At 41.6% G+C, this 22,632-nt stretch overlaps 1 protein-coding gene across 4 annotated transcripts in view; it reads right to left on the minus strand.

The window, feature by feature from the left end:
* NSD3 (nuclear receptor binding SET domain protein 3) overlaps positions 1-22,632 on the minus strand; it is a 115,908-nt gene that overhangs the window by 79,154 nt on the left and 14,122 nt on the right. The window contains exons 1-2 of one of the 4 annotated variants that reach the window (XM_087938636.1): positions 21,338-21,798; positions 912-1,633 (exon numbers count right to left, since the gene is read on the minus strand). In XM_087938636.1, coding sequence (XP_087794762.1) covers positions 912-1,589 — 678 coding nt within the window. In that variant the 5' untranslated portion in view covers positions 1,590-1,633; positions 21,338-21,798. Of the gene's footprint in view, positions 1-911; positions 1,634-6,509; positions 6,532-21,337; positions 21,799-22,632 lie in introns of those variants that run through there. The other 3 variants (XM_087938637.1, XM_087938635.1, XM_026714982.2) reach the window with 3 other exon arrangements.

A 22,632-nucleotide genomic window follows, 5' to 3' on the forward strand; every position in this document is an offset into this window, starting at 1 on the left:
CTCCAGTTTCAAGAGTCCTGCTTTCTTGGGAAGGCTGGAGAGGTGAGGCCTTACAGCAGGGGTCTCCAAACTTGACAGCTTTAAGACTTGTGGACTTCAACTCCCAGAATTTCTCCTCCAGTCATATTAGCTCAGGGATTCTGGGAGTTGAAGTCCACAAGTCTTAAAACTGACCAAGTTTGAAGATGTGCTAGACCCATGATAGCAAACCCATGGCAATGTAAGCCACAGGTGGCATGCAGAGCCATTTGTGCCGGCACACGAGCTGCAGGCAAACTCACCTCACTGCACAGGTGCGTGCCTCACAGCTGATTTTCAGCTGGTTTGAGGCCTTTTTCAGCCTCCCAAAGGCTTAAGGAAGACTTCTGCAGGCCGAAAACTACGCCCGTTTCATCACTTCCTGTTTTTCCGAAAATACCGGAAGTGATGAAACAGGGCTAGTTTTTGGCCTGCAAAGCCTGCAGAAGCCTTCCTCAAATCTCTGGGAGGCCAAAAAAGGCCTCAAACCGTCCAAAACTCAGCTGTGAGGCGCAGGTAAGCGGGCAGCGGGGGTGGGATTGCGTGCACATGTGTAAGGGGCGTGGGAGGGCACGCATTGCCTTCTGGGTGCTGGCATGCAAGTGCGAGCGTGAAAGTGCGCACGCAATTTTTGGCACAGGAGCCAAAAAAGGTTAAGCCAACACTGTCCTAGACCAAGGATCTCCCACCTTAGCAATTTTAAGACTTGTGGACTTCAACTCCCAGAATTCCTCCTCCAGTCATGTTAGCTCAGGAATTCTTGCCAAGTTTGAAGACCCTTGCCTTACAGCAACAACAGGAGGAAGGAAGGAAGGAAGGAAGGAAGGAAGGAAGGAAGGAAGGAAGGAAGGAAGGAAAAAAACTTATTTTATTTTATTATTACTCCAACTTACATTTTGCTCCTCCGGCTCGAGTTTGGGAATTTTACGTGACTTGCGCTCTTCCGAATGGGCAGCATCATGCTTGCTACTTTTTTTCCGTTTCTCCTTCCTCCCTTCATGTTTGGACTTGGCAAACTCGCTCGCTTGCACTTCGTTTAGAAGATCCCCACACAGCGAGGACTCAAACAATTCCCTGCCGTTCTGGATAGTTTTGGTTATTTTCAGTTTAATCTCGGGTGAGCCCGTCTTCTTTGGAATCACCGTTTGGGAGACGGAGGGAGGGGGAGGCTGAGGCGGGGAGGGTTTTTCCAGGAGGTCATGTGGCCTTAGGTTAGAGTTCTCCATGTGGTAATACTCCGGTGGGCTAAAGTTTCTAACGGTGCCAAAGCCGTTGGCTGAGCCATTCGGATACTGGCTGAAGGACTGGAATTTGGCCTGGGGCTCGTACATGCCGATTTGGGGGAATCCATTAATGAGGGGCGGAAGGTCTTCGGCGGTTGGCGTGGGGTACTGAAAACCTTGCTGCAAGGCAAGGGCAGCTTCATAGGGAGTCTGTCGGCCATCTTCCGTGATGTCACTGTGGGCATCGAAAGCATCCTCTTGGCGGTTGTTCGCCGAATCAATGAGTTGAGGTGGTTGCTGAATTGTGTTTCCCATGATCCCTTGCATGAAAGAGAAGGAGAAATCCATTGTTCTGCTCCAGCATCCTTAGCTTTCCCTTTTTCTCATAGGGCCTTAAAATGAGAGAAAGAAAGAAAGAAAGAAAAAAAGATGTGATTCTATGGCTTCTCTAGCAAAAACTTCAAAAAATCAAGAAAGGTAATCGCTACAATTTAACAGGAATTTCCCCCCTAACTTTTAGTTTACTTTATTGTCATTGCACCTCGTACAATGAAATTAAACACCATCTTCAGTGTACATCATGACCATGACCATGAAAATAAATACAAACACACATCCTTCACCCTCCTCCACATATTGAACTGGAAACCCCGGACACCACACCCAACACTGCATTACACAGCAGAATTCAAAAGAGCTACTGCCCTGGGATAGAAGCTGTTTTTCAGCCTGTTTGCCCTTGTTTTTATTATCCTGTAACGTCTGCCAGATGGTAATAGTTCAAAAATAAGGGATGCCCAGGATGAGATGGATCTTTGAGAAAGTTTTGAACTTTCTTAAGGCAGCGGGAGCTATAAAGCTCTTCCAAAGAGGGGAGAGGCAACCAGTGATCCTCTGGGCAATGATGTTAACCCTCTGGAGCGCTGTCCTATCTGCCACGGTGTAGTTGGCAAACCACGCACAGGTGCAGTAAGTTAAGATATTCTCTATGGTGGAGCGGTAGAAGGTCACCAGCAGTTTTTCATTCAGTTGTTGTTTCCTGAGAAGCCTCAGGTAGTCTAATCTCTGCTGGGCCCTTTTGACCAGGGCTGCAATGTGGGCACCCCAGGTCAGGTCCTCTTTTAGGGTAACACCCAGAAACTTAAAACTGGCCATTTGCTCCACTCGGTCTCCATTGATAACTGTCAGGATTCCAGCAATCACCCTAATTAAATCATGAGTCTCGAACCAAACTTCAAAAAACTTCAAAGGATTCATTAGAGGCGACATACTGGCACTGCCCTGTATGCAGCCAACTCTGGCACATGTAATTTACAATCACCTGTGACCCTGTCCGTCATCCCCCCCACACCCCCGTGTGTCTCATAAACCAGATTCTCCAATAGAGCACCTTCACGGGCTGGGTGTCATCATTCATGTTCTCCAATTAAATATATTTGGGGCAAAAACTCTGGTATTTCAGTTACAACCTTTTAAAGATTAGAGTTGAAATGTACTTTCACTTTCAACTGCTCTTCCAGATTTCCTTCCTCCCCTCCCCCCTCCTTTTTATGGCAACTACTAAAACAGGCATAGGGATATTTTATGAGTTGACACTAACAAGGTTTCAAAGGCTAGTAAGTTTACTACAGCATAAACCAGTGGTAGTCAGCCTGGTCCATACAGCCCACTAGTTCCAGCTTTCATGGTGGGCGGTAAGGATTTTGTCCCCTACTTTATAAATCACCATTACTGTGGAACCGGTGGGCGGTTAGAGGAAATTTTACTACTAATAGAGGTACAAAAGTGGGCGGCAGGTATAAAAAGGTTGACTACCCCTGGCATAGACTGTAGGGTGTAGAGCAAACGTTTTTATTTGGTACACAAAAGACTTTCCTTCATTATTGTAAGGCACAAAAGATCAGGTCCGTGTGAAGTTCGAATTAATCTGATTTATTGCTAACCATGCCTATGCACTGGCATCTTCTCAACTAATGATTAACACCTGCTTGGAGTTAGATGAGAGTTAGCGGAACTCAAGGGTGGCTGGATTTGCTTGCGGCTATGTAAGGACTCTAAGGCTGATGTCTTTTTTAACTCCACCCCCGGGATTCGGCCAGTCCTTCTCCTGCATCAGGTGAGTCAGCGGTCTCTGCGAAGAATGAAAACCTGGAGCACAAACTACACTTGGACACTTCTGAAAGTTGAACAGTACACTGTCCAATGCCACTTGTTTGTGAGATGGGCCGTTATATAAATTTGACCTATAAATGAAACCAGAGCATTTCTATATGCCCTCCCCACCAGCAATTTCTCTCTCTCTGTCTCGCTCTTTCCTTTCCTTCTTCCTTTTTCTTTCTTTCTTTTCTGTCTTTTCTTTTTTCCATCCTCCTTCCCTTTCTCTTTCTTTCTCTCTTCCTTCCTTTTCTTCCTTCCACATACATACATACATACATACATACATACATACATATGCCCCTCAGGGAGGGGCTCTGGGCTTTTTCTCCTTTCGTTTTTGCATGTATATATACACCTGAAGGACTAGTCTGTTGGTCTTTAAAGATGCCGGAGGCTGCTGTTTGTTGCAACAGATTTACCATCACTCTATTTACACAGTACATTCCAAACTTAATCTCTGGGGCAAAACTCAGTTAACGAATGTCTCGCTTAGCAACAGAAACTTTGGACTCAACTGTGGTCATAAGTTGAGGATTACCTGTATGTAATAAACTTTTTTTCCCCCTACCTACAATGGATCTTTCTTTTCTAAATGGGGACAGGATGATTCCAATAGGCTGGAATTGTCTACGTGGCCAATTCTTGATTTTGGAAAACTGAAACTTACCAAGGAGAGTTTAATGGCCTCACCTTAGAGCCGCGAACCTGTGGCACGCAAGCTGCAGGCAAACTTACCTCACTGCGCATGTGCGTGCCTCACAGGTGATTTTCACCTGGTTTGAGGCCTTTTTCGGCCTCCCAAAGGCTTGAGGAAGACTTCTGCAGGTTTTTGCAAGCTTCGCAGGCCGAAAACTAGCCCTGTTTTGTCACTACCGGCATTTTTGGAAAAACAGGAAGTGATGAAATGGGGCTATAGTTTTCAGCCTGCAAAGCTTGCAGAAGCCCACAGAAGCTTTCCTCAAGCCTTTGGGAGGCCGAAAAAGGCCTCAAACTGGTTGAAAATCAGCTGTTAGGCGCAGTGCAGGTAAGGGAGCGGCAGGGGGTGGGTGGATGGGTGATTGCGTGCACATGTGTAGGGGGCGTGGGGGGGCGCGGATTGCCTTCTGGGTGCTGGCGCACAAGCACGAGTGTGCAAGCGCGCGCACAATTTTTGGCACAGGAGCCCAAAAAGGTTAGCCACCACTGCCTTAGAGTAAGTTTTACATTTCAGTAGCCATAAAACATCCTAATTCAAAAGTTATATTCTCAATAATGAGGAAAGCCTAAGGTTGACTGGATGCTGCATGCAAATTTAAACTTCATTTTTTCCCCCTTGTAAAAATCCCCTCAACAGCTGGTACTCAAACCTGGTATTTAAACATTCTTCTGGGAATATGTAAAGAAATAAAAAAAAGCCGTTTTATTATAGTTTCCAAACCAAAATATTTTCCTTATTAACCACATGGTGGTGTATTTGGCTCTCTTCATTTTCAATTATCAGCCCAATGCAGGGGTTTGTCTTTCTGAAAAAAAAAATATATTGTGACAGCTCTTTAATCCTATAGAATGTTTTAAATACATGAATCTTCAAGAACAAATTATCTGTCCCCACTGCATATTAAATATAGAATGGAATCAAGATAATAATGTACTTAAAAATGTGTTGTTTTGAACTCATAATTGCCGCTGATGGGACTGCTCAACATGCAGTTCAGTGGCCTTACGACCCATTTGGGCTTCTGACTGACATTTTATCTTGCCTTTTTCTTTTTCAAGAGCTCAGAGCAGCAACTCAATTTTTCCCCAACCAATAACTCTCGTCATAGGTTAGCCTAGGGGTGTCAAACTCAAGGCCCGGGGGCCAGATCCAGCCCGCAGGGTGCTTAGATCTGGCCGGGGGGGGGGGGGGGGGAAGGCTGCCCTGGAAATAGCAAAGGACTGGCCAGCCATGCTTCTGTCAGCAAAACAGGCTCCCAAGCTCTGTTTTCAAGTGCCACAGCCTCCTGCAACCCTCTGCCAGTGAAAACAGAGCTGTGAAACACAGAGCTGTTTTCACTGGCAGAGGGATTCAGGAGGCTGTGGCAGCTGAAAACGGAGCTAGGGAGCCTGTTTTTGCTGGCAGAGTGCTCGGCCCACCTCAGGTGCCCCCAACACAGGTGATGTTGAGTTGGCCACCCTGGCCACTCCCACCTCGGCTTCCCCGAGATCAAACACAACCTTGACGCGTCCCTCAATGGAATCGAGTTTGACACCCCGGGGTTAGCCTGTGGGATTGTAACTAATCCATTCGAAAGAGATTGGACCTTGTGGCCAGCTTCCCAACCAGTTAATGAATCTTGAAAAACCTGAAGTTTGGTCACAGCAAAGATAATAATGGAGGACCAGGATGTAGAAAACACGGCAGGTTCAAAGCAGGAAGATTTGAAGTGCTCCAAAAGGGAACACCCAGCTGCCCAAAAGAGCATTTTGCGATCAGAATAACCGATGTCAGGGTTAGCGTTTGTTAAGAATAAAAGAAGTGAAAAATGTTTCTCTTCATCTTCCAATCTGTTCTATACTAAGGAAGGGTGGGTGAGAAGCCGCAGCCATCAACCACTTACTTTCCCTCTACAAAAACAGAACACAAAAGCAGAAACAACCGAGTTGGCCGTTATGGGCCTGATATTCCTGTTCATTAAATGAAGAAAAGAGGAAGAAGAAATGTTCGGATTATGATTGAAAGAAAACATTAAAGTCTGGATAGGCTTGAACCGAGCCAGTATTCGGAGAGACAGAATAGACTTTCTGAGATATTTTAATTGCAAAATATACTTTAGAAATGCAGCCACAATCCCATCATGCCTTACAACACTTGAAGAATACAAATGAGGTTATTCAGAGGCGACGCTGTTAAACCTTCTTTCTAATGAGGCCATTTCTTTCTAACACTTATTATTATTAGTTGAGCCAAAAGGAAAGGGCTCAGCCTTACTGGAATGTAACAGGGCCCACCAGTTCAAGAATTAATTATGCAAAACATGAATAAACAGCTTAGTTTAAGCAATTAGTCACCGACTGTAGCTGTGTGACATGCTAATTTACATTGTGGTTTGACTTCATCTAACATGTGAAGATAAAACAGAGTCAACTTACTAGTTTGGGTGCAAGAATACCAACTGCAGCCTGACCTGTTCTTGAATAAGCAACACGAAGAATGGTTTTGTATGTTTCTGAGCTCAGTCTGTTAGCTGTTAACATTTCAAAGTAATGACACAGGATGCACATTTTTTTTTTTTAAAGGAGCAATATATAAACCGAATTTCCATAGCTTCAATTTTGTTTTTCATCTTCTGTAGGTGTGGCTTGATGGCTGGTTGGAAAAAAAAAGCCTTCCCCTTTCCTTCATACAGGTATCAATTAGGGCAAGTGCAGTTTCTCCCCCCCCCTGCCCCCATTGGCTTAAATCAGGGGTGAATAATTTCCAGGGCACACCTGATCTCAGATGTCAAAATTCAAAATCATAATAACCTATCTTTATGCTACAGTTTTTCTATGACTATAAGGCTGGGGGTGAGAGCAAGAGGCTTCAAGGGAGGCAAACCATTCTTATTTCCAGCTTTAAAAATGCAACAAATTTCAAATATTTGGGACATTTCAAAGGATGAAAATGGGGCCATCTATCTACCGGAAGTCACTCACACCCATTCCCACTCTCAACGGAAAAAAAAAAAAAAGCAAAACTTTGACTTCCTTCTTTTGGGGGTCCCACTGTGTTTCAGACAGTATCACCTTCTCCAGCTCAGAATTGTCATTTGTAACACAAAGGAAACCACGCTTCAAATAAGCAAACAAATTGCTCAGGAATTGCTGGGCATTCTAACCAAAAGTAAGTCTAGCACAAGGGTCTTCAAACTTGCACTTGTGGACTTCAATTCCCAGAATCCCTGAGCTAATATGACTAGAGGAGGAATTCTGGGAGTTGGTCCACAAGTCTTAAAGCTGTCAAGTATGAAGACCCCTGGTCTAGCAGCAGTCTATTTCAGGGGTTGCCAACCTTTTGGACCTCAGGGACCACCAAATTCATAATTTTAAATTCTGTGGCCCAGAGACCCTGGGAAAATCCCCCAAAAAGTCTGCAGGAAAATTCCCCACCTCATTTCCTCCGGATCGATCATTCTTTATTTGGGATCGCAGGATACTGTCTCCAGCTCCGTTCTCACGGGGAGAAAGAGAGACTTTTGGTTTCATGCGAGGAAAGCAGCAGAAGCAGCAGAAGTCTTTCTTTCTCTCCCCCAAACTCCACCAGAAATGAGTCTTTGTGAGACTTGTCCGGCTGGCGCAGCCTCTTAGAGCAGGAGGCCTTGCAGGGTCCCAAAGACTCATTTCTGGCAGAGGTTGGGGGAGAGAAAGAAGGACTTTTGCTGCTTTCCTTGTATGCAGCCAAAAGCAGAAGAAGAAAGAAGCAGAAAGAAGCAGCCCAGTGGCCAGACCAGGTGTGTGGGGTGAGTAGGGCAAGTTCCCCCCCCCCGCCTTTCCCCCCTCCCTTCACTACCTCATGTTGTTCGCAATGCAAGCAATGCAAGCCTTGTGTTCCTACAGGCCATGTGGGCAGCGCAGCCTTGTGTTCCCGCGCAGCCTGGATTAATTGCTTTGGGTGGTGCTTTGGGAGTGACATTTCTCTGTGGACCACCAAAATTTTCTCGCGGATCACCAGTGGTCCCCAACCCACTGGTTCGCGACCACTGGTCTATTTCCTACTGCTTTTACTGTGTCAAAGGCACGAAGTTCTTAATAGTAAAATAATAATGGAAACATTACAGCATCATTATTCCTGACTGTGTGCTGTTGTCTATGATTTTTTCGAGCCTGCACAAACCTTTTTACAAACCTCTGATTCAACAATTGTATCTATTGAGAGAGAAAGAGATAGGGGAACCTTTCTCACTGGCCAGGAGGAGACTGCTGGGTTCCTGTTGCCATTAAGGGCAGGAAGCAAATAATCAGATTCTACCAGCCAACCAACCAACCAACCAGATCACTTAATTAGTAGGCACAGATTGCTTTAATCTCCCACTGCTAATGGAAGCAAGAAGCCAGCGACTTGCATTAGGTCCCTTGGGAAGGCAGGGGGCAAAAGAGAAAAATAGTACGTATCCATGAATGTTTATTTTTATGAATATACAGGGAAAGTTGTAGGGATATTAATGAAAAACTTGTCATCTTATCCTTCTCATCTTTCCTACCACCATTTCCTTATGATTATGATTGTGTTGTTTGTATGTACATTGTGAGCATCTGCATTGGAGACAAATTCCTTTTATATCCTACACACATGACCAATAAAGAACCATTCCATTCCATTTTCTTTTCTTTTCTTTTTCTTTTCTACTCTACTCTATTTGTTCTGTATTTTCTATTCTATTCTTTATTCTCTATTCTATTCCATTCCATATTCTATTCTATTTTCTCTATTCGTTCTGTATTGTCTATTCTATTCTCCATTCCATATTCCATTCCATTCTACTCTAAACTTTCCCTTGTAATGGAAAACTGTGACCTTAGGGGAACTTCCAGTTTGCAGGGCTTCGGCGGCAGGCAGGAATCTGCGATCGTGCACGGTTTCTGCCTGGACTCACTGCTAGAGTGCCCCGAGCCAGCTGGTTTCGGGGCTAAGCCACCCCATAGAGGTGGCGAAGAGGGGGGAGATCCCAGAAGGGTTGAGGAAAGCCGCATCTTTCCTCCTCAGCTGGCTAAACTCCCTTTCCCGAAGGCGGTAAGAGCGGCGGTCAGAAATGGCCGCCTCAAAGAAGCACTCATCCGGAAAAGAAAGTGCAGGAGGAAGTTAAGAAGTGAAAGTTTTGGCTGACCGGGATAAGAAGCAACAACTAAGGTATCCTGGAATTTAAATTTTATAAAAGATACATCGCTCCCAAAGAAGACTCAGAAGCAGCGAATGAAAGTGAAAAGGAAAAAGTTTTTTTTTTTTTCACTCTCCTTCCTTACGTTGACAGCGTAAATATAATTAAATGCCAAGGGGACAATAAAGATTTCTGAACATTAAAAAATTCTTTTTTTGCTATAAGTGGGAAGGGAGAGGAAAAGAATAAGGGCAGGATTTGGAAGGAGGAGTCTGCCTGGAATTCAAAAGAATTTAAAGTTAAATCTTAATAAGACTTCTAAAAGATACATTTTAACTGGAACTTTGCAACTAAATAGTAACCCCAGGAAGAGAAAGTGAAAAAAGAAGAAAGTGTTAAAAGAAACAGCTTGTGTGTATTTGGATTGCTTGGTGACTTTGGGACTTCTGGAAATTATATTTGAATGACTAAAAACAATTGGGTGGTTGTTTAAAAAAAATCTGCAATGGCATCACTTGTGGATGAACTGAAAATGGAATTTAAAAAATATAAAGAAGAGGAACAAGAAGGGAAGCGCTCTTTTGGCTCCGTTTTTCAATTCTTAGAAATGGCGATCTGTACTTACAAGAAACTACAAGAAAAGACTGCGCAACAAGAAGATTGGGACAAAGAAGAAGCCATCCTTAATGAACAAGTAACTTTAGCTGGGGAAGAAAGGGGAAAGGGTGGAAAGAGAATGGAGAATTTAAGACCTAAAAAAAGCCAAAAAAGGGGGAAATAATGTGAAAAGTGGATAGGTTAGAAAGCAACAGAAAAGGGGAATACAGAAGAGGGAAATGGAGGTGAAGAGACAAGGGGGTAAAAAGGGGAGAGAGAAGAAACAAGGGAGGAAGGATGGGAAGAGAAGTTACAAAGGTTTGGAGCAAGATGTAAAGAAACAGGACTTATTCAGAGATAATGGGTGAAAATTTAACTGAAAAAGTGATTCTGCAAAGGTACAGATTGTATTGTTATATTTATATTGTATTGTTATTGTATTGTTTGTATTGTTATATTTGTATTAGAAATAATGTTAGAAAATTGGAAACAACATATGATTAAAAAATGGGATAAAATAGTCAATGTAATTAGGTGAAAATTTTGTGAACAAAATAAATGAAATGAAATAAATGAGAGAATTGAATTAGGAAGGAATGGGAACATTTTAATTACTCAATATTTTATAAAATATAAGTGAAGTGGGGGGAAGTAACTATGGAAAGTTTATAAGGGTTCCTATAGAAGTATGATACCTATTTGAAAAGTAATGTGTAAAATGTTTAAGATTTAAATGAATATTAACAATAGAATTGAATTGGTATGGATTGTTTTAATTATATTACATATTCATAATTTTTTCTTTTTTTTAAAATATAGTGTGTGGTTTTAGAATGTACCAAGCAGAATCCGAATGGAAGTTAGGTATTATAATAAGTGTTATAATTTTAGGGGAAAGATATAAAGGCGTCATACTCCAATCAGTGATTATAGGAGAAATTTTGTGTTAATGAGAAAAGATAATAGACAGCTGAAACAGGACAGACAAAGAATAGAAGTATAATGATCTGAATTGAGATGAAATAAATAAAATAAAATTAAGAAAGTTAAAAGAGGGGAGAAGCTATATAGAAAATGTAGAATGGTAATAAGATATGGAATGGTATATAAAAATGAGCATGAACTTGAATTTGTGTCTGTACGAAGAGATGTAACCCGGGATCAAGCTGCTTTCAAAAAAGATGTTTTATGTTTTACATTTTGTTTGTTTATGTTTGTTTTTAAAAATCAATAAAATTTTCAAAAAAAAAAAAAAAGGAAAACTGTGGCCTTAGGGATGAAACGGTTGAAGGCATATTCCACATAAAGGAGGTTTCGACTTTTGCATACCACTTTTAGAATAACTATTTTAAAAAATGGACTGAAATCGAGCACCGCCTCCCTGAAATTAAGAGACAAGAATGCTAGCCTTCTACTTTTGCAGCTTTTAACCTTCTTGCCCACATGTGCACTTCATTGCTTGAAGAAGTGGAACACGACAGGTGCCCAGATTTTTCTTTTTGGTAACACATTTTCTAAACGTTCAGTAAACTGACAGCAAACTTCTGCTTTACTCTTTTGATAATAGGGATGCATTAAGTGAGTTATGTCAACATGTGAGGAAACAAAAGACTGGCGTCAGCAAAAATGCAGTCATCAGGGAAATCTTGAGTAAATTTACTTAGCCCCACCTCTCTAGGTTTTCATCTGTATTTATTAACTTTCTGGCCCAAAACAACTTTAGGCAATCTTAATAGCTCACTGTATAACGGGGACCGATGAAACTCTGACATTACTGGATTCCAACACAGCTTTTCAATATCACCATCTCCAAGCAAACATCCTTTAAATTAAACAATCCAAGAACGACGTCAGTTACAGAATCTGGACCAGTCAACAGAAGAACATTATAAAATGGAAATTATTTGGTTCTCTGTCACAGAAATGGCAATATTAGAAACATTATAATATCAGAAATGATATTAGACCATGGCAAACAGCAGCGCCATTTCAAGTTTCATGATTGTGCTTCTGCTCGGAAATAAGTGAAACACCGATAGCTACCCTTCCAGTTATTTCTTGAATAAGTACAAATGAAAAATATTACTGATATATTATTTTTCACATTAAGTTCTTTAAAGTGCAGGTAGTTCTTGATAGGTAAAACCATCTATTAGCTTACATTTTTCTCCCTTAAGTCCAAATGCTACATGACATTTTAGTACAGCTAATCAACTCAACTTAACAACCAGTTCATTAGCAATAGAAATTACAATGGACCATATTTTAATTTCCAATTTCTACCCCTCTCCCACCGGTCATGTGACTGCATTTTTGGTGCTCAGCAACTGAACTGGATTTACGGCTGTCTGCAATGTCGCCTGGTCCTGTGATCACAATTTATGACATTTTTGCCAGAAATTGACATTCATTTCTGGGTTTCCAGCAAAAAGCATCCCATAACAGAGATGACAGTTGCTCTTTTAACAATTATGATTTAAAGTGAGTCGATTTAAATCAAGCCATTTTACTAGTGATTTAAATCAAGATTTAAATTGTGATTTAAATCAACTTGATTTAAATCAAAACCACTGTTTGCTGTTGCCTCCTTCCTAGGGCTGAAAGAAAGTGACTGGCCCACTCATGGTCTCCTGGTTTCTAGCTTGATGACTCAACTACTATGCCCAACTATTCTCCAGAAGCTAACCATCATCCCGAGCAACCATTTTAAGAAGACCAAGCTGTGCCATAAAGTATGTAGGAACTGAAACCGGAATCTCCAAAACTGCCCACTATACGCTACTTAATTTTTTTAGCAAATGATACCACTTTATTCTCCTGTTCTGATGACAGGCCTGGTCATTTGTATACATCTTTTCTTTCTGCACCAATTCATTCAACTTTCAGTTTTACCAGGAATTGGGGAAATAACAGAACAGAGGAAGATGCAATAAGAAAATGTAGGCAGAAGAAAATTATTCCAGGGAAATGTGATCATTACATTTTAGGAGGCAATTATGACCGGGAGGATTTCACCCTCGCTGCTTCTTCAGTAACGTCCAGCAAAAATATACCAAGTGATGCATAACCTTCTTGAGTCTCACTGACGGGTTGATCTTGGTGGACTACTAGAAGCATTCATTAGTGCTATTTATTCTCTAAGTACTAATGTCAGGCTGCTCCTTCCTTTTATTCCTTTCAATTACATTATCTGTAACCCATTAATGAATTGCAGAAAGCAACTTGCGTTATGGGAACGTGTTTGGTTTTGAGGCCTGAAGACATTTACTACATGCTCAAAATGCTATAAAAAGCAATAATTGCAGTTCTGTATTTTTCCACAATTTACTCAGGTGCCGGAATTCATTATCAGAACGGGTCATGCCTGAAAATTAATATTCTACGAGATGACCAGCATAAAGCAAATTATGATGCACTCAACGGGTAGTCCTCACTGGAACTGCATCTACATGGAGGGAAGTATGCAGAGGGCTACCCCAAGGCTCTGTTTTAGGCCCAGTTCTCTTCAACATCTTCATCAATGATTTGGATATGAGGGGAAAGATGCAGAACTCATCAAATTTGCAGGTGACACCAAGCTGGCAGAAATAGCCAACATGCCAGAAGATAGGCTTAAGATACAGGAGGATCTTGACAGACTTGAACATTGGGCACTACCTAACAAAATGAAATTCAAGGGTAAAAGAAAAAAGAAAAACCAAACGCACAGGTATAGTATAGGTGATACCTGACTCAGTAATAACTGTTGAGAGGGATCTTGGAGTCCTAGTGGACAATCACTGAAATATGAGCCAGCAGTGTGGTGCAGCTGCCAAACATGCCAACACAGTCCTAGGCTGCATTAACAGAAGGATAGAATCAAGATCATGTGAAGTTTTAATATCACTTTATAATGTCTTGGTAAGGCCATACTTGGACTACTGCATCCAATTTTGGTCGTCATGATGTTAAAAAAAGAGGTTGAGACTGTAGAAGGAATGCAGAAAAGAGCAACAAAGATGATTAGGGGACTGGAGGCTAAAACATATGAAGAACTGTTGCAGGAATTGGATATGTCTAGTTTAATGAAAAGAAGGACTAGGGGAGACATGATAGCAGTGTTCCTACATCTCAGGGGCTGCCTCAAAGAAGAGGGAGTGAAGCTATTCTCCAAAGCACCTGAGGGCAGGACAAGAAGCAATGGATGGAAACTAATCCAGGAGAGAAGCAACTTAGAACTAAGGAGAAATTACCTGACAGTAAGAACAATTAATCAATGGAACAACTTGCCACCAGAAGTTGTGAATGCTCTAACACTGGAAGAGATTGGATAGCCATTTGTCTAAAGTGGTGTAGGGTTTCCTGCCTAAGCAGGGGGTTGGACTAGAAGACCTCCAAGGTCCCTTCCAACTCTGTTATTCTGTTCTGTTCTATGTTCATTTCTAGACCCCCCCCCCAAAAAAAAACTCATATTTACTTTGACTGGAGGGGTATCAGTAACAAAATAAGATGATGAATTTTTAATCCTGTGACTATGGCCCATTATGTAGCTGTAAGTATGTTTACTTTGCTTGCTGTCTTAACTCTTCTATAAACAGTGTGGTTTGGAAAGTGCTTAGGTTCTAGTGCGGCCTTCGGTTCGAACAACATGCTTCAAATGAAGTACAACTGTAATAAAACAATACTTATCTTCTAATGTAAAGTGCGCTTGGAGAAGCAGTACAGACTTGGAAATAGAAAGAAACGGTTCTTCAGCCTCAGAAAAGCGGAAAAGGGAGGAGTTTCTTATCTTTACCCATTTACCTTTTGTGAAATGGGTGGTTTGCTATGGTGCCTGTAATATAATTCTGTATCCGAAGATTGAAGTCAGCCTCTGCCCTCTTCACAGCTTCCTGAGGAAGGTCTGTGGGTTTTTGTTTTGTTTTTAACAGGCCAAATACAGCAGACATTTTGTGGTGATCAGTGTGACATTTTCTCAGGTTTCCAAATTTGTCTTCAGGGCCAAAAAAGATCAGGCAACCCAGATGTTCTCTATGAGCCAGCCATGTGCACATAGGAAGAACTTGCTTGGACCAAGTCAAAGGCCCAGGTAGCTCAGGAATTTCTCCCCAGAGAACAGAATATTTCTAAGGCTGCACTATCCAGGAATTCGTTGGAGGATTACTGTTCCTGAGACTGAAGATAATGGCGAGCAATCTTTGTGGTGTTCATCTAAAAATGCTCTTTTAACACAAGCAAATAAAGCGATGTTGTTGGGTTGGATGCTAGAAAAGTTTCTTCATTTTTAAAGGGATGGTGATATTTCAGTGCAGAACTATTCTAGCTATACAATTCTTCTCCTTAACTGAATGTGAGAGTGCACACGATAGACATGTGTCAAATACCACCAAAAGAATCTGACAAACATGTTTTTTTAAACTAGTGGGCTATTAACTTAGTCTGTACAACTTTCACCCTTCCAATTCAATTTATGAGTTTGGTGATTGTAGCCTTACTTTGCCCATATTTATACGAATAAGACAACCCCATCCCCAGATGCAATATTAAAGGAGCATAAATTTTCTCTGGCCAATTTCCAGCCTTGACCATTGAGTGGTAAGTTGAAGGCAGGGTAAATATTAAATCTGATAAGAGTTCATTTTCAATTATTTCTGTAACAGCCATGATTACTCCCACGTTTATTTCCATGTTCTTAAATAATAAAATACAGTGGGAACTCAGAATGTCCTCAACCATTGTGCCTAAGACTTCCACCACTAAGCAGTGCAGTCATCAAATCAGTCACCTGATTTTAGAACCTTTTTTGCTGTAGTAGTTAAACAAATAATATGTCCTTAAGCCAATCAAGCTTCCGCCATTGACTTTACTTGTTGGAAGGTTGTAAGTGGTAATAGCAATAGTGCTTAGACTTATGTGCCGCTTCAGAATATACAGCACACTCTAAGTGGTTTACAGTCAGCCTCTTGCACTTCACGATCTGGGTCCTCATTTTCCCCACCTCGGAAGAATGGAAGGCTGAGTCAACCTTGAGCCTGGTGAGATTCGAACTGACAAATTGCAGGCAGCCGGCAGGCAGCAGAAGTAGCCTGCAGTACTGCACTCTAACCACTGCACTACCGCAGCTCTTGAATCACCTTGAATGTAGACTACTGCCATGATTTCTACATGGGCCACCTTTGAAGACCCATTGGAAACTTCAACTGAACCAGGGCAGGTATCACTGCTACAGGAGCGACACAACCAGGAGGCTTTGTGGGGCCTTTCAAGAGCTGCCTATCACCTACAAAAGTCCACATGGCATAGTAATTTGAGAATCAATCTCTCTCCCTCTTCCTCTCTCTTGATACAGTTGTTGTATCAGAGGTTTGCTTTTGCCCATCCTATAAAACAGGACTACAAATCTCACACACTAAGCAATAGCATCTGATGGGACCTAGGAAATGTATCTTCTTCATCATGACAATTGACTTCTGGAACAACATCTCTGCTGAGATTTGGATGAATATCATCCTGTACCTTGAACAGTTAGCTCTTTCCTTAGACTTTATTCTAGGGTAGGAGGGGGGTTTCATCTATGAAGGGTTTTACAGGTTTTTAGTGGATTCCCCCCCACACACACACACACAATCAGAATGGCCATTCTACTTTTCTGTTCTATTTGATATTTGTAACTCTGGCTTTAATTCTGTACTTCGTCTAGATTACTTGAGAAGATAGGCAACCTCGTAAATGTGAAATATAAACGGACAGAAGGAAGGAAGGAAGGAAGGAAGGAAGGAAGGAAACTCAGGTGATTTATTAAGTTTGATTATGCCATTGCTACCTATATAGCCTTTTATGATTTTCACAATTTTACTTGATATACTAATTGGAGTACTCATATACAGTTGAACAAGAACCAATAACATATAGATAGTAATAATCAGCAACAACTACAGGAGGATATTTTATGGCTGAGCCTTCAATAATAAGCAACAGTGTTTAAATTCTGTTGGACTTAATGGCATCCCCTTCCAAAGGAGGTATGCCTTCATAACCCCACTTGCACACACACACAACCTGGATTCCAACTACTTTTCTCATATACATGCATGTATTTTTCATTCAACAAAGCCTGGGCAAAATTTCCTTTTTCCAGGATAAAATAGGTAAATAAAATCTTTGATATTGGCTTTTAAAATATCAGAAAGCGCTTATTTCTCAAACCGATCCTAGCCTTTTAAATCTAAATACAAAATAATATATAATCTCACTTGGCTGGTATTCCTTGTTCCAACAGAACAATCTGTTCATGTTTTTCAATTATATAGAAATCTAGATAGTGTTTGCCTTGAACTGTAAAACTGTTCTTCAGCTTTTTACCATCATACAATGTGATGAGTCATTTTCAGCTTTACATACATGTAGCACTTAAGTCACAACAAATAATTCATTTTGGGGAGAAAATGCATTATTCCTGGAAAGCATTTTGCTATATAAATTTCCCTTCTTCTCAGCTTATATTTATACATGTTCATTAGCATTTATTCTGTCACAAAAACCAAATATTATCACTGTAAGCTGTTTAGGCACACCTTCTGTCATCCATTGATCATCTTTTACTATGACCCACTTAAAGAAAAATAGAAACCAGAAAGAATGGCTCCACTGCTAGACACACTGCTGAGTCCAACATGAGGATATTCTAAAATATTAATGAAATACTACTGTGATAACTACATCCTTGAATCAATCACAATAAATTATATTTTTATCAGCTGATAATTTTTTAAAAGACAAAAACAGAATCACTGAATACATCAAAAAAGGAACAATCATATTAATATTTCTATTTGGGTTTGAAAACTGAAATGATACAGGATCAAACAATATAAAGTACATCCAAACATACTAAAGATTGTGCCTTATTTATGAGATATTCACACATAATGCTCCAGTTGTCCAAACATCATATTAATTCAGGAGAAACAAAATTAGCATATATCTCATATAGTAAAGATATATTCTGTATATGGAGCTTTTCTCCACTGCACTATGAAACTGAAAATACTTTCAAACATTATAAAAATATACCTAGTTCCCACTAATCAGATACCTGAACAGCAATTTGTCTCACATCTCTGTTGTCTGATGTACATGAAATTCAAACAACACCATTTGCTCAATTCAGTGATGATAAAAATAGAGAATTGCCTCACTATATATCACAAAACAGACAAGAAAAAATAATAATAATTAAGAAATGCTTTAGAGAAAATACTCGCTGGTATTAAATTTAAAATATAAATAAGTTTTAGCTAGCTGTGCACAAACAAGTGTGCCTTTTGTCAGCAGCTGTGGGGATGCAATTTCCTTGTTTACTTAGGGAAATTGTAGAAGGCATTTCGGCTCCTTTTGCCATGTACGAGAGAGGCTATTGTACATGGCAAAACCTTCTACCTATTTCTGAATTCTCCATGATAATGGAGAGGGGGGAAGAGAAAAAATCAGAATAACCCTGCTGCAGATTTGTACCGAAAAGGGTTAATTTCTGCACCGCATTCCCTAGCAGTCCTGGCTGCTGAGAAGAAGGCAAGGAGGAAAAAAAATGTCGCTATCCCAGTTTGTTTATGATAAATCTAAAACAGTGTAATGGTAAACCAGGAATAAGGATCCCAGAGGGGAAAAAAAAACTAATTTGTTAACCCAAAACAGGGCTGGTTTCTTTTGGAAGGAAGGCTGGGGGTGGAGTAGGAAAGAGATTTACACTGCAGTATCTGGCAGGAAATATGGCTGCCTCTGCCCCTTTAAATCTAAGTGGCCCTCCTCTTCCTCCTCCATCACACAAAACTATTATCTGGTCTATCCACAATTATCCTTCTCCCCTTTCCAACAGAGCCAGAGATGGTTCACCCACCCCAACTCCGGGAAGAGAATATTTCAAATTCTAAGTTCAAACCCCGAGATGTTTGTGCATATTGATATATGTAGACACTGCAAGCATGCAAGCACACACACACACACACACACACACACAAAAGGCTGTTTCATTACCAGGTCAGCCTATGACTTCCCAACTCCAAGACTGTCGCTGTCTCATGACTCTTCTTCATGCCTTCCCACGCAAAATGTCACGCAACAGCAATTACCACCAGGCTGTATAATCCATTCAAAATCCACACAGTTCAGGCTTCACACCTCTTCAGCACAGATTCTCTCTCTCTCTCTCTCTCTTTCTGTGTGTGCTCACACACGCTTCTTCTATGACGGTTACCAATGTGCAGATCACACAGCAGCACAGATTCCTTCGTAACGTCTCTCATTCCACTACACACACACACACACACACACACTTGCCCATAAACGAACTCTTTCATTCCTTAAACTATCTTAAACTATCGGAGTTAAAGTTTAAAATAGAGAAACCATTTAAAATTATTTCAGCAGCCCTGCTTTCACCGAGTTCATAACACTTACTGGACTCTCCACTATTAACCCTCCACTGCTAATTGATCCGAACCTTCTTAAGCAGGATGGCTCACTTGACCATTGATAAGAAGTCTTCAGAGGCTGTGTGGTCCTCTGTCAGAAAGGATCTAGGAGGAGATCCTGCACTGTGTTTGGAGTAGATGACTGCTACAATGCCTTCCATCAAAATGATCAATGGAGCCATCTCTTTCCTTCAGAATTCTTAGCCATTTCGCTTAATCTTACCCTGCATATCCTCAGAATTCTTCATAGTCTGAAAAAGTTTGGTGCCCATTTCCGCACACTAACCTCTTCCTCTTTATTGTGCCTCATTTCTGATGCATTTTGATATCACCAGTTCTCTAACTGCGTGTGTGTGTGTGTGTGTGTGTGTGTGTATATTTATATACATATATATATATATATATGTATATATATATATGTTTTCTTAAGTTTATACACATATATATATACATACACATTTATATATATTATATATATATATATATATATATATATATATATATATATATATACACACACACACACATACATATACATATATATATACACATATACATACATTTATATACATATATACACATACATATACATATACACATACATATACATGTTTTCTTAAGTTTTCGCAGGTACTTACATGTATGGTATTCAGCTTTGTTCGGGTATTTTCCCACCTCATTATAGTTGTGCTTTTAAAGTTGTAGCAACGCTTCGGCAGAATCTCATCTGCCATCATCAGGCTTCTGTATAGTGTTCGTCTGTGAACACAGACAAACCCAATACATAAGCCTGATGATGGCAGATGAGATTCTGCTGAAACATTGCTGCAACTTTAAAAGCACAACTATAATGAAACGTTGCTACAACTTTAAAAGCGCGCACACACACACACACACATATATAGATTGAGCTGTAGTGGAGTAATTAACTTAGCATTTTAAATACCTGAGTATTATTAAATTGCTTATTACAGGCGTGTGCTTTCGCTCACTAGCAATAACTGCTGTTCTCAAAATCTTTCTCAAAAAGCCATCCTTCCACCATAACTACCAGTTCACCTTTCTGCAAATTAATCCTTCAGGATGTGGCATTGGATTACCTCTCTTCACATTCTGGCACACAACTATTCTTTTGATCATAATAGGAGCTGTAATTTAATGCATCCTAAAGGTGGCAGGTTGGAGAGAAGACTGAACCCAAGAAACCTAACTCCAAATTTAAAATCATAATTGATTTCAGGAAATTTGCCCTCTCCTTTCATCCAGCACTTTGGGCATGAATGTAAATATATTAATAGGGATTATCTGTCGTGCTTGTGTGTTACCCTGCCTCTAAAAAAAAAACCCCAAAATACCATAGATCTATTTCTTTCCATTTAATTTTTATACACTTGCCAAGAAGACAAGATTTGGAAAAGCTGAGATTACTAGATAAATAGAAATTGGGAGCAGGTGTTTCTTTCCCAGGACTCTGACTTCACACCAGCCCTTAGTAAGTAGCACTAAATGTTACTTACTCACCAGGAGTTGTTGACATCAATGGATACACTTTAAAAGACTGTAATAGATACACGCTGAAACATTGTATAAATGCTATATAAACACACCACTTACAAATATAAATGGCATCTGTAGCACGTGACACTCATATACAGAGTAGCAAGTTGCACAAGCTGCCTCCTTTTCAGCAACCAAGTTATTGTTATTTTTTGGGTTGCTGTTAAAGAAAAGGAAAAATGCAAGAAAGGGGAGAAAAAGCCCAAATTTCCAAGCCTGGCGTCCCGTTCCCCCCTTTCCAAATTTGCAATTCCAAGTACCCCAGTAGAAACTTGCAACTTATGATATCCTAAGAATCCGCCCAGCCTAAAAAAAAAAAAAAAAATTAAAAATTAAAAAGAAAGCACAAAGTGAAGCCCTTTGCAACCTGGAAGAAGCCAAAGAGGACCGTTGAGGACCAGCAACTTGAGAAAGCCAGCTGTATTGTTTAGAGCAAGCGCCTTGCCCGCGCAGGGTTCTGGCCCCGCCCCCTCCTCCCCAAGCCCCGCCCCTCCTCCCCCCTCCCTCTCTCCCGCCTCACCTTCAGTCAGTTCCATTCTAACTCCCCCGCCGTATCGGACCGATCGCCGCCGAGAGACAAAACGCAGGAATCGCGCCGGGGACGCCCCGAGCCAGGCTGGCCCGAGCCAGGCTCGGCAAGTGGGTGGGGGTGGGCCAAGCCCCGCGAGATAGGCCGCGCTGGATCCCCGGGCTCAATTTCGGCACGCTTCCCGCTTCTCCGGCTCCGGTCCCCGCCTCTTTTTTCTCCCCTTCTTCTTCCTCCCTCTCCCTCCCTCCCCCCACCCGTCCCCGGGTGCCGTCCCCGGGCGGCCGAGGAGCCGCAGGGCCTCGAGAGAGAGCCGCCGAGGGGCGCGGGAAGGGGGGCGGCACCGAGTCGGGGGGAAAGGAAGGGGGCGCTGGCGCTCCGCTCGTCCTCGGCGTCCCGGTCTCGGCCCTGCTCGTTCCCGCTCCCTCCGCCTCCTCTCCTTTCCTCACGCACACAAAAGCTCCACCACACGGGCAGCGCCGGGGGAAAAAGGCGCGCTCCCATTGGCCGGTGTGAAATGACGCGCCCAGGGGCTTCTTGGGAATTGTAGTTTCCCGCTCTCTTCCACCCCCCCCCCCACCTCCGCCCGGATCTTGGGGCCTTCTTAAACAAAATGGGGTCTCCATTGCTCGCTTGCGTCTTAGTGGCAGTCATTTGGAGGGGCGGGGGAGTGTTGGCAGGAAAACCACGGGCGAAAAGCAATTGGAGGCAGGGCCGGGAGTAGAGATTTTTATTTTTCTCTCCCAGATGCAGGGATGAGTGTCCTAAGAGTTGCACCCAAGCACCTCCAGCCTGATGCAACCCATTCAATGCATTTTTTTTTTAAAAAATGTAGCTTTTAAAAAATGCATAAATTATCTTGAATCTTATTTAAAGTTAACTGCAGGACTGCTTATCGGTCCTGCACAGACTGGGGTCTACGGCTGTAATAAAAATGAAGTGAGTAATGGGAATGAATGCCTTAAGCTTAGAGGGGGTTGATTAGACAGAATTTAGCATGTGTACCCCCTTCATGGATCACTGCCTTGTTGTGGCAAAGGGGCTTGCGTAGCTCAGTGAAGCTATGAGCTATGCCCTGCAGGGCCACCCAAGATGGACAGCTCATAGCAGAGAAGTCTGACAAAAACGCCATCCACTGGAGAAGGAAATGGCAACCTACTCTTTGCCATGAAAACCCCATGGACAAGGACCTGGAAGGACTTCACAACTAATAACAAAAAGCATTTGTGGCGAAAAGAAAAAAGCAATATGGTTTCTGTTGAACTGTTTATCCTTCTAGAATAGATTAG

The sequence above is a fragment of the Pseudonaja textilis genome, chromosome 9 (genome assembly GCF_049901715.1).
Source record: "Pseudonaja textilis isolate UNSWEBS1 chromosome 9, rPseTex1.2, whole genome shotgun sequence".
In the NCBI taxonomy this organism is placed as follows: Eukaryota; Metazoa; Chordata; class Lepidosauria; order Squamata; family Elapidae; genus Pseudonaja; species Pseudonaja textilis.